General features: G+C 40.6%; 1 protein-coding gene across 1 annotated transcript; it reads left to right on the top strand.

Moving 5' to 3' along the window:
- Window positions 1-4006: 4006 nt before the first annotated feature.
- CLRN3 (clarin 3) lies at window positions 4007-12576 on the top strand. The gene is made up of 3 exons (XM_032190728.1): window positions 4007-4235; window positions 9982-10158; window positions 12302-12576. The coding sequence occupies exons 1-3, from the start codon at window positions 4007-4009 to the stop codon at window positions 12574-12576; spliced, it is 681 nt and encodes a 226-aa protein (XP_032046619.1).
- Window positions 12577-12861: the final 285 nt, after the last annotated feature.

Genomic DNA, 12861 nt, shown 5'->3' with positions numbered 1-12861 from the left:
TTGCTATAATTTTGCAGTTCAGTTGAGCTTCAAATTTTCATCTCCAGCTACAATAAAGTTCACGAAGCCTTATCCGATTTCCCTCACCCAGTCCAAGAGGCATAAGCAGATTCCTATTTCCACCACCTCTCAGAAAGCTGGCTGCAAAGCTACCAGGAAAAAAAAAAAAAAAAAAAAAAAAAAAAAAAATCAATCTCTTTCTTAGTATTCTCTATTACATTTATAGCAAGTTGTTTCAATTACCTTTTATCCAGCTTAGAAGAGGCAAAGACAATTAATAATGCCTGGCCTGATCCTGCAATGCTGTGCACACGTGGAGCATTATCGACCCCCTTTTGGAGCCAAGAGCAGCCCAAGGACTTGCCATCTTAGCTGCTGTGCTCCTCTGCAATTAGATGTGGAAAAAAGGAAACTAAAAAGAACATAAAAGCTTTGTGTGATCTGCCAGAGGGCACCTCAAAGGTGGAGTCTGGGGAAAACCGCAAATATCAGCGCACCTGCCAACCAGCCACAACGCTAGATTCACTTGCCTTATAACATTTTTCTAAACAAAAGGTTTTAACTAAATATGGAATTTTATAAACTGCCAGTAACATTCACTAAATGCTGAGGTTGCAATAGAACAGAAACTGACCTGCAGTGGCTTCTCCGTGACTTTTCCCCAGCTGTGCTGGGCACGGATGAGCGCACTGACCTGCGAGCAGCTCTGCTGGGGCTGCTGCAGCCGGGGGGTCCTCTGCCCAGAGAAAGCATTTGCAACATAGGAAACGAAATAACCTATGAAATGTCATAAGCCACCGCAGGAAAATGTCTTTGGGTTAGCTAAAGGAGGCTGTGTAGCCTGGCCAGAGGCCATTCACGTAGCCTTGGTTAGCAGGGGCACAGGGTATTCCCTGCCTGGATCAGCACCAGGCTTGAACACTCAGTTTGCAAGTAAAAGCTTTCATTTTATATTTTTTATAGCAGATCTGGATGCCTGGAGCAAGCTAACTTGTACATAATTGTAAGAGAAATACATATTCCACCTTTAAAGATGCAGGGCTCTGTGCAATTTTATCCCAAATCTCTCTGCTGCCTGTGACAGTGAATTGCCCTGACTTCTCTGTTCAACTGCTGTGCAGGACGGCGTCCTCACTGGCTGCAGCAGAGCTGGTAAGCTGCTGGTGGGGAAACATTTTATCCCAGCTGGAGGAAACCAATCTCTTCTCTTTTCTCTGAAGTGATGAGGCGTGTCATGTCAAACTACAATTTCCATGTGAGTGCCTGATCTGGAGTAAGGCACAAAAATGCTGCCACTGGAGGAGAAAGCTCCTTGCACGGAGCTAGCCTGCTGCGAGGACTCGGCCACTGCTCTGGCGAGCCCCTGGACCCATTAATGTAATCCTTCATATTTAACAGGAGCAGGCAGCACCACGTTGGCTAGTGATGGTTTCACTCTGGACGGGTTGTGAAATGCATAAGCAATGTGCAGAATATATGTTATACACTGTTTTTTAGGTAGCTGTGAGGAGAAAAGATACAAGCAATTGTACCATCATAAAAGGATAGATTAACTACAAGGTAACAAGAAAGGAAAAGGAAAATTATGGGCTTATTTGCAGGGCCGATTCCCCTGGCCTCAGGAGATTTTCAACAATTTGAGCCACAAAAATTTGAGCATAGCCACTGAAAAGTAAAGATCATTAACATTATGTGGAGAGAAAGTACAGATCATCTCCTGCAGCTCTTAGTCTCTGTTATTTAGCATTTTTAAAGACACAAATACTCAGCTCACTTGCATTTGGTTGAGTCTGCCAAAGGAAGACCACTGAGCAGCAGCTTCAAATGTCTTCCCTCAAATTTAGTACCACGACAAAGATTTCTAGTTAAATGTGTATCTTTTAAATGTATTTCATAGAGGGGCAAGTGGCACAGATGAATCAGCACAGGAACTTCTCCTTTTTAACAGAAGTTTCCTGGGAGAGGACCAGCAGCACCTCCCTGTGCACGGAACCACATGGCAAGGAGAATGGCCGGGATAACAAACCCATAGCAGTGACCAGTCTGGTGAAGTTTACCCATTTTTCTGAGGTTAAAATTTAACTGGAGGTCTGGAAGGAAAATGGAGACGGGTCTTTTGTTTCTTATTTGCTTAGGAGGGCTGAAATGCTTCCCTTTGGTCTTCAGTGCGTAAATCATATACTGAGTGACGTCTTCTATTTACATATGCTAAATTTGACAATATATGAGGTATATACATGATTTATAAACAAAATAAAAATAAATTCAGAAAAGTGATGACATCATAAGTATGATTTAAGTCCCATATAATGAGGTATATACACACTAGGCCATATCATATGAAAGCCCAGTTATACATCTCAGAAATAAAATGCACTGATTTCAAATCTGATTACTGCTTTAAAGCTTTGAAACAAAAAATCCTAACACTAAAACAATTACAGCATTACTGGATTCCCAAACAGCCATTTTCTCCTCCCGAGAAGTTCTTTGCCTTTTCAAATTCATGAAACTTTAATCTCTTCTAATCTTTACCATACAAAACAGGCGAGCTTCAGGAATACATCTCAAGAGGCTTGTTTAGCAGCACTGTTGAAAGAGACTGCTTTCCAAAGGTTAGATTCTATGATTCTATGAAAATCAAGGTGATTCAGAAGCACGGCTTCAAGACAGCAAGTAATAATGATGTTATAATTAAAAGAAATAAGAGCTAATAGAATATTTTTACTTTATCCTGACAAGAGATACTAAATCAGGTTTCACACTTCAAACAAACAAAACAGGAAACTGAATAGCCAGCTTACTTAAAATTCTAGAAATTCAGCTTCAATCTTATTAATAAGCAAAGTATTTTCTGGTTGAAATTGTGATATTGGTGTCTTATCTTTTTTTTTTTTTTTTTCCTCTCTTTTAAGTCAATTTGGCCAGAAATACCCTCCTTGCTCTGTAGCCCAGGGCAGATTTCCCTCAGTATTTCTTCCTTTACCTACCCACTACCACACTGAAATGAATCCCTATTTAAGGTATTTGTTTCCTCCCTGTTGAGCACTTAGGCTCACTAGCAAATAATGCATATTTCATGTCTGAGCTGAACAAGAGCTGAAGGCTGAAAGCCCCATTGGTAGAGTGCAATCAAAGATCATTACACATTTAAAGCAACTGATGCTTAGAGAAATTAACTGGAACTTAGCAGAGTCCAAACAAACAAAAACAAAACAAAGCCAAAGCAAGGAAAAGGGAATAGTTATTGTGGGAAAACACATGGCATTTAATTAGGAATTAAAGCTTTTCCTTCGAAAATAACTTGTTGATACTACAGAGAAACTCCTTACTCCCAAGGAGCCTGGAGCAACCCAGACTTTTTGCAAAGAGCATCAAGTATTTGAGAGGCCTCAAAAGAGAGCTGTTAAGCAAGAAGTGGACCTGGACAGATGTGGAACATTTATCAATCCTCACAATAACAAATCAGAATCTATCCCTAGTTTTCAAAGTGGTCTAGATATAGAGCTAGCAAAAATTGCTTCTCAACTAAATATGAGCCTTTCATGAGAAAAGGCAAGAACAATAGGGAAATACTAATGGGGAATGAAAATCTTCTAGAAAACAGCAGGTGAACTGGGAGACATGGACCTGCTCTCTCTGGGCTCCAGCAGAGCTCTGGAGATCGGGGATTTGAGCAGCTTGACTGCCCTCAGTGCCTTTCATGGGGCAAAGCCGCACCAGTAAACCCAGTACGTCACCTGCTGATGGTAGCCCTGGTGGCAGATCCCTCCCGGCCTTTGTCAGGGGAGTTTGATTGCAGCCATGGCAACGCCTTTCCTCCAGACCAAAGTTCAATTATTTTACATTTTTATTACTGCTGCCGTTTGCTTAAAGTTTACCAGGATAGCGTTCAGCTAGCACGCAGAGCAGATTCCAGAGAGTGAAAGGAGAAAACCACCTCACGCCAAGCAGGGCTGAAAGGAAGAAAATCCCTTGAACCCGTGGAAAATTTCTGTCTGCCAAAATGCCGACCAGAGAAAAGAAACTCATGTTTGGAGCTGCTTTTTTAACCAGCGTTTTATCTTTTGTGATCATTTGTGTCGTTCTCGGAACCCAGAGATGGATCAGCAGCACAGTCTACTTTTCCCAATCAAACAGCAGCACTTCGGTAACCGTCACCTACGGACTTTTCAGCGGCACCTGTGCCTCGACCATCCATGGTGGAGTTCAGGTTTCAGACACTAATTTCCAAGGTAAGTGGTGCAATGCCTGGCAATGGAGGGCAATGGGCAGGCTGCACGGGGGCACCCATAGGAGAAGCCCGACCTTCTTCCACTCGTTTGGGGTTGTAAGACACTGAGGGAATGCAGGAATATCTACAGACCAGCTCAGGGATTTAAGTGGTGTAAAATCAGACCCCAAAATAGTAGATAAATGCTGAAACACTCTTGCCGATAGCACCTTCTGATTATCTGTGACCTTAACCTACGCCTCTGAAGTTAAAAATACAGGGTAGGAACTCTGTGTGAAATAGATTTTAATTTTCAGAAGCTCTAAGTGAAAAATAGGAAAGCAACACTCTATTAGCATTTCATTAAAAGATTACAAACCTCATTTGGTTGCCTTTAAATTTCATTATGTTAAATTAATTGTTTGATTTAAAACATTTTGCCACCTACGATCAAATTAGCATCATTTTAATAGAAGGTTCTGAGAGGAACTGCTTAAGGGAGAAGAACCAAAAGTGTAAAGCTAATTTAGACAGATATGGTGTTTATACTTGTGTTTGACCTAAACTTAAGGAAAGTATTCCTTTTATTTCTTCTTTCAAGACCATCCCATTCCAGTTTTAAGTGATATTATTAAACTGAAGCATTTAATATTTTCAAAATTTTTGCTTGCTCTTTTTTTTTTTTTTTTTAATAATAGTCTATGAAGCATGTAATACAACATAGCTCATCTTTTATAAGGCCATTCTTCCCCCACCCAAGGCATAGTTTTCAGGTGACGCCTCCTCATCACGACTTTCCAAAAATATCCAGGATAAGATTTTGAATCCAGGCTATTAGAATAGCACTTCAGCAAAACAAGACAAAAACAATAAACAAACAAAAAACAACCACAGATTCAAATTAAATGTTATCTTTTGTTGATATGTAACACGGCTTTTTTGTGCATCTACGGTTCTTAGTATTTATCCCCAGTGGTAAAATTCTTACCAGAAGGAGAAAAATTAAAATGGTTAAATGATTAAATAGATACAAAGAGAACAGAACAACTGAGGGACTAGGGAGGAGAGATGCTACACAGGAATAAAACAAAGGTAAAAAATAAGGGGAAAAGTAGGGAAAGTAAAAGGGGGCTTACCTAGTGTGACCTTTGAGAAAGTAATGACAGAAGCATAAAAATCCTAGTATGTGGAACAAAACATGAGAAAAAGCAGAAGAGAAACAAGCAGTGATGCATACCAAATACAAACCGCAGACTCGATTCTGATTTCACAAAGTTCAGCCAAGATGCATTTATGCACAAGTCTCTCTGCCTATGTTAACAGAAATATTCCAAAAGCCCGAAGGTAGATAAATCTGGACACTGCTGCAAGGTTCAAGGATTTGCATCCATTTTCTGCATCTTTGCTGCACTTTGGGTTCAAAGCTGTAATGCCTATACGCACTTCTGAAAGTGAAAAAAAAAAGCAGTCAAAAGAAACCTAACTACAATTTGGAAGAGCATATCAGATAGTTTTGAAATATGAGATGTACTTTAAGATTTTTATTTTTTTTTTTTTTCTTTTTCGGTAGGCTGTAGTCTATCACTACGAGCAAATAAACCACCCAGGTAGAACAAATCAGATCTAAGCCTATGGAAGGTTCCCATCTCCCAGCTCTTTCCCATTGCATTTAGTACAGAAATTGTATCTGTAAAACAGGCACCTGAATTACCACAGTGACAGAGCTATACCATGCAAGCCAATTGTCATAGTAGCGATCAAATTTAATGAAAAAACTGAGTATAGCAGTGTTCCTAGTAAAGCATATAGAAAATATTGAGATCACTGCCTAACAAATGTAAAATCATAAGTCATTCAAGCCAATGTATTTACAGTCATATCGGAATAATCAGAGTAATTTTTAGAAAATCAAATATACACTTATAAAAATAGTTTATAGATGATTATATCTCCTCATGCCAGTTGGCTCTAGCCCCAGACTTTGCTCCATGCAGGCAGGCTCTTGCTGATTTTAATAGGGTGCCATGTGAAAACAGGAGTCCACCCATGCAGAGCTGATGGCAGGGCGAGGATGCAGTCTGGCAGGAATTTGGGGCACGTGTCTTGTCTTTCCTTGCACAGGAACTAACACCAGCAAATCCCAGGGTCTGGGCACTAGCACCCTGTAGATTTTAATCACAGTTATAACAAGCATCAGTAAACGATTCAATTCTTTGCACGGTCTATGTTCATTTGGTTTTTGGAGGTGATTTTTTCTCCAGATTTAATTTTTTGTGCTCTTCATTTTGGAAATGTCATCATGATTCTCACATATAAGCCATTTATAGATGAACAAATCAAGTGAGCTTCAGGAATTGCTGGCTGTTTTCAACAGCTGCTGAAAGAAATACTTCATCCATAGTCTAAATGAAGATTTGCCCCCATCCTTCCCCAGTTCAGTCAGGCATATCTTCAAGATAAAATAAACTCATTTAAAATTAATTCTTCGGCTCTATGCTAGGTACAATTGCCACATTTTGTATGAAGTAGGATTCCAAACATTCTTGAAACAGGAGAAATACTTCACAGAACTGCATGCATACATACTATTTTATGAACTGAAATAGCCAGGTTGTCCTAAGACAGTAGGATGTCCTTTAGTAAATGGATTGCCTGTACTATGGAGAAATGAATTGTCATGAATTCTCCACTCTGACATCTCAAGCAGCAGCAGGCAGCATTATGAACACCCTTATACAGCACAGCATGATCTGGCATTCAGCAAGCATGCCCTGATGAGGTCTCTGGGTGTTTTCCAGATGGCACTTTCATATTTGGGTGTAAATCAAGGAGAATGAATGGAAGTCACAAAATAAATACTGAAGAGTAATTCAAAGAAGATAAGTTGACTACTTGTTAGCAATAGTCCTGGTTGGCTCCAGTAAAAGACCATATGAAAGCAGATTATCAACAGCCTTTACAAAAACAACAATGTTGTTTTCAAAAACCACACAATGGAAAGAAGTTTTTGAGCATAAACATGAAAGACAAAAAAAAAAAAAAGGAGTACAGATTCCACAAGTATACAGTGCCTGAGTGGCACGGCCAGGGCAGACCTGGGGACGAGCAGCATGATCTGGCCAAACATAGACATTAAGTAACGTCATTTCCTAGAGCCTTCATTAGCCTCTTTAGTCATTTGTCTCCGAAAGGAACAACCTATTCACGTAATAGGTTGCACAAGGTCTTTTACAACCGTGCTCATTTCCAAGTCAAACACAGAAAAACAGTGAGCAAGGTGCAGGGAGCGGCACGCCCGGGGAGCCCATCAAGTTGGGTCAGCTGGGCATCAGCAACCAGCGAAACAACCCACACCCAAGGAAGTCTCAGAGATTCACTACAGCAGAGGGGAATCAATTCATTTTCTATATTCCAAAAAAGAAAAAAATAAATAAAAACTTGAAAATTGGTGGAACCAGAGTATTCAACAAAGTTCCCATCAGTTTCAAGGTAACCTCATAAAAAGTAAAAAGTTAATTTGAACTTTTTTTTTTGTTGTTTAAATGAGCAATTCATTCTGTGTGATAAGTGATCAGAGATCAGTGAAAGCTGCTAAATCTACACTGCTTCAAAAAGGCCTTAAGGCTGGCTTGAAGCCTTTAAGCCATTCACAAACAAGTCACTAAAAACTTGGGAAATTGAATCTGGCCACACAAGAGTTACAGATGAAAAAAAAAAAAAAAAAAAAAGAAAGAAAATATACAGAAAAATAAGGAGAGATGGTGGAGGCAAAAACCTCTGCTTTCATTTTGGAATTAGGCTATTTTACACTGATGCAGAGGTTATCCAGTTGTGGGTTATTATAGATCAGATTCAAGAAGATCAGCTACTGTAGAGTCCTCTAGTTTGTTTTGTTGAGAAAAAAAAATCTGCCACCATGAAAACAACATTTTATTTAAAACCTTTAAAAGTCCTGAGCTGTTGCTGGCATGCCTGCAACAAGTGGAATTTGGCAAAAATTACATCTCTTAAATCGCAGCTCATTGTCAGGGATAAATGAGGTCCATGAGGGGGTGCCATAGATGTAGCCAGTCAACTCTGGAGATGTTCTGAGTGATAAAATTAAGTGAGTCTGCCAGAGGGAAATTATCCACACCTGCCTGGTTCAGCTCCAGACCTATTCCTTGAGGTAGGCAATACCCCAGCAGTGAGGCTGCTTCAGCACAAGCACGTGGTGCAGCTGGTGTTGTGCTCACCTCCATTTAATTGAGTGATGTCCCCTGAATGCCTCTTTCCTATTCTTCTAGGAGAATTGCTTAAATTTGCATCTGATTTCCATAACACATCCTTACCTGCCATTTGCTCAAACAGAAATTAACTTCCAAGAATAAAGCGGTAAATGAGATAGCAGCTCTCCTTTTAATTTATTTCCAATAGCTCTTCGCTTTGTTCTGGGTGTTTATTTTCTTTTTATGTAAGCTTGTTATGTTTTTGCTATGATTTCTGCAATTTATATGCTAGATGAATACTGCAGTAAAGGCTTTGTATTAAAAGCAGCATAAAAGGGAAGTTTTCCTGTAGATGGCTGCCTATCACAATGCCTTCTGAATAGAGCATGAAAACACTGATGTCAAACTTGTTATAGGTTAAGGCAGCCACAGGCATGTTATGGATGCCTTTTCAATCTTTAAATTGAAAGGAAAATAATATATTTCAATGTAACTATACTGCAATTACACTTTGAGTATATTGCACCCATATTTGTGTCCATTATTATCAGCAGCATATCAAACAACTAGGAGGATTTAGGCAAAAAACAACAAAACTGGTGACAGTCCTGGAGGGAGGGACTGTACGTGCTGCGTGCCTACGGCCAGCCATGCATACAAATACAGAAACTACCCTGGAACAGCCTGCACACAGAAAGTGCAGCAAGCTGTAGCACGAGGCAGAGGAGCCAGGATGCTCGATGCTGAGGGGTGCAGCAGCTTCACATCATCCTGGTGGGGAAGCAGAGCCCAGGATGCACCCGTCCTCCACGGATAACAAAAAGCAGGAGATGCTCCTTTTAAAATAAATAAATAAAGGAGGAATTCTCCCCACCCATTTCTTTTCTGTGGGACAAGGCAAGAGACAGATCCAGCCGGGGTATGAAGAGCAGCTCAGTGACCAGCCATACCTCATCCAGCCACACTCAGACACATTTGTCCTACAAACACATCTGACCCTGCCAAGCTAACAGCTTTACTGGACTTGTAGAAGCTGTTCTGTTTGTCAGATTTATTCCACTTGAAGGGACTGCTGCTGCATTAAAAGGAAATAATCTACAGTTAGAGCCAAGTTTTAAATCAGGCATTTGTAGAAGTCACCAGACACCTCAGGGGTGATGGGCAGGAACAGCTAGTTTCCTCATCAGGCTTACCGTAAAATTTCTGTCGAGCTTTGTCAAGATGAAATATCCTCAGAAATGTTAGGGAAGAGAAGTTTGCTACCCAGCCCACTGCCCATGAAGTTTGTGTGCCAGCAGGATTAGCAGACACGCACTTATTTCAGATGAAGATACCTTCATCCCACTGCAGATTTGGGTCCGTGTACTATGCCAAACTTACTGCTCCTGTTACAGCTGGGTCTCTGCAGCTCAGCCACTTCTCTGCTTATTAGCTTTTAATTACATCTAGCTGTGTAGCAGTAAACCCTTAGCTTGCTGGGCACATTTAAACACCCCAGGCACTGAATCTGTCCTCCCCTGGGTGAGACTGGGCACCCACTACTGAGCCGCTCTCTTTCAGTTGCAGAGCTGCTGAACAGCACCAGAAAAGGCATCAACGTCGCGATCATCGTGCTTCTGGTCCTCAGCTTACTGAGCTCCCTTCTGAGCTCAGGGTTTACGTTCACTAACGCTGTGAGCAATCCCTACCAGACATTTCTGGGACCCATTGGAGTCTACACCTGGAACGCCATAGGCGGTGAGTAACGTGTCCTGTACTGAACACTTTCTGCATGCTCTGCAGATTAATACTATATCCTCATTGATGCCAAGGTTAAGAAATATATATTTTATTAAGAGATATATATTGTAGCAAAATGCACAAAGTGATGCTACTGCACCTGTTGGGGTGTCACATCATGGCAAACATGATGCATATCAAGAACAGAGTAAGCTGACAAATACAATGTTAAACCAGAACAGAATTGTGTCCATGTATGTGACTACAGCACAATTTGTAATCTCTTAAAGACTCTGTACCCCTGTTTTATGGTATTTATAGCATAACTGTTCCTGGGTTACCTGCATTCCAAATTAGGCCTCTAAGGTCTAATCTGGGGGATGGATAATAGCTTCACTTCTGAAAAATGTGTTGAATCAAACACATCTAAACCAGCATTAACATCAAAAAGGAGGTGGTTAGAAGGGCTGAGTCACAGCAAAATTTATTTCCCTCTGTAAAAACACTTGCAGAGATCAAAATAAGTTTTAACATTCCCTAAGCAGAAAAAATGGTAGAGGTGCTGAGCTGTCAGAGCCGTGAACTCTGCCAAACAGCTCCCTGGAGGTGCAGGCTCTCATTCAACCAGCAGGCTTGCATCTGGCTTCTCCTAATGCACCTTGCTACACTCTTCATCTTGCTACAGTAATGACTGCAGCTCTCACACTCGATTCGTCTCGAGAGGATTATGCTTTCCTCTAATACTAGACTAGCACTGAGAGAAATTCCTTTTAAGACATCTGATTATGGGGTCCTTCAGCACAGGTCCCTCAGGCACGCTCCAGGTCCACGTGCCCACCTCGCTTGCAGACAGCTCGGCAGTAGGGCCACGCGCTGTGTGCTGGTCCCCAAAGCCCTCAGTGCTCTGCCTTGGCCAGAGTCTGACCTCAGGGAAAAGGGAATCATGTTCAGGGATTAGAACAGCCCCAATTGTAGCAAGTACAGGTGTGAAAGCCACCCTACCCCAGCTGTGACTAATGCAGCAAGCATATAAATATAGATGCTAGAACAGCTGAGGATGTCTTGAAACTGTTAAAAAAAAAAAAAAAAAAGAGCAAAAACCCAAATTACACCATTACTCAACTTTTGGGACAAGCAGATTGGTGTCTCATTGCAGAGGAAAGCCCAGCTACCATTATGTAGCGTGGATCTGCAAGAATTGACCTGAAATGAAAGAGCTTGCCAAACGAAATATTAGTGAGAAAGTTGACGAAGGATTGTGGTTACTTTGTACAGCCCTCCAAGTGCAATGACCTGGAAGTGTATCTTACCGTGGGCATATTTATTTATTTTTTTTTTGAAAAATCATGCATCATTTGATATGTACCTAGAAGGATCTTAATCTCTGCACCAGATGGCCTGACATCCCAGTGTCCTCCTTGCTGAACCTCTGTCAGCAGGAGCACGGGTAGGGTGGTGCATCCAGAGGGAAGGAGCAGAAATATTTTCTCCAGTGTACAGAGGTTATACCTCTGCTAGCACTATGAAAGCAAATAAGTAAAAAACATTACTGGGCTAAATATATCAAAGTAACCAAGCACCATCTATATTAAGGCAACTGTAGGAAATGGATACAGATCCAAGACATCTCATTTTGGCTCATCACAGTAGCTGGGTAGGAAAGAACCAAGTCTCCAAGTCTAAGCTCTTGCTCAGAGCTGTGCTAGCAATGAACTCAGACCAGGTTGCTCAGTCTTATCCAGTTGTTATACCACATATTCCATGAATTTGCATTCATATCAAATAGCCAACCTGCAAATCACCCGAGGGGTGAATATATTATATGCATCAGCACCAAATGCAATGGAAAAAAAAAAAAAAAAAAAAAAAAAAGGACTTTACACAGCCTTATCTAAAGATAGTCAATAAGAATCCATTCATTTTAGCAGAAGATAGTTTCCAGTGTCAAAGCATCCACCCTTCTAGATTGTACAAAAGTTCTTTAAATGCCCTCAGATTTTATTAACAGAAAATATTACTCTCATTTGTTCTAGTCCTGGCATTCTAACCAATTTAAGTGGAATCTTTCCAAGTAGCAATTCATATAGGTACTTAATACAAATATTTATAATACAAATAATATTATGTTTCCACCCCTAACATTTGCATTTGTATTTTCTAGGATTCTTCACGCTCATAGTCATGATACTTTTTGCTGTGAACGTGCAAGGCAACAACCTGTCTGTAGAGCTGGCCATCAAATGCGCTTCTACTCAACAGAACCATACCAGATCTAAACACAATTATGATTATTCCTACTGGATCCTCCTGCTTCACATTCTTTTTAGCTGTGCTACTATAGTCATCATTGTTTTCTACAGCTGCGCAAGGTATACTAAGAAGAAAGAACAGGAGAGACCAATTGAAAACGCATCCAAAGACGTCATTCTGTTCTAAGGATATCACTGAAAAGAAGGTGTAAAAGAAAAAAGTATTTAATGTGGACAATCATGGCCAATAATTTATGTACAAATTGAAGGTATGTGTATAGCTCAATTAACAAACTAGCCTGTTGCACCTCCAAAGCAGATTGATTCTACCTTACAATGCTATCTGTTATAAGCAAACATGCTGCCTAGACACCCCAAACAGAAATGCCAGAAGTGCCTGATGCCAGTGCCAGCCATTGGGCTGGGACTTGAGGCACTGCACAGGGATTTTTATTTTTTTATTTTTTAATTT

The sequence above is a fragment of the Aythya fuligula genome, chromosome 7, assembly GCF_009819795.1.
Source record: "Aythya fuligula isolate bAytFul2 chromosome 7, bAytFul2.pri, whole genome shotgun sequence".
NCBI classification, from domain to species: Eukaryota; Metazoa; Chordata; class Aves; order Anseriformes; family Anatidae; genus Aythya; species Aythya fuligula.
The sequence above is the reverse complement of the archived record's forward strand: the minus strand, read 5'-3'. Positions and strand labels throughout refer to the sequence as shown.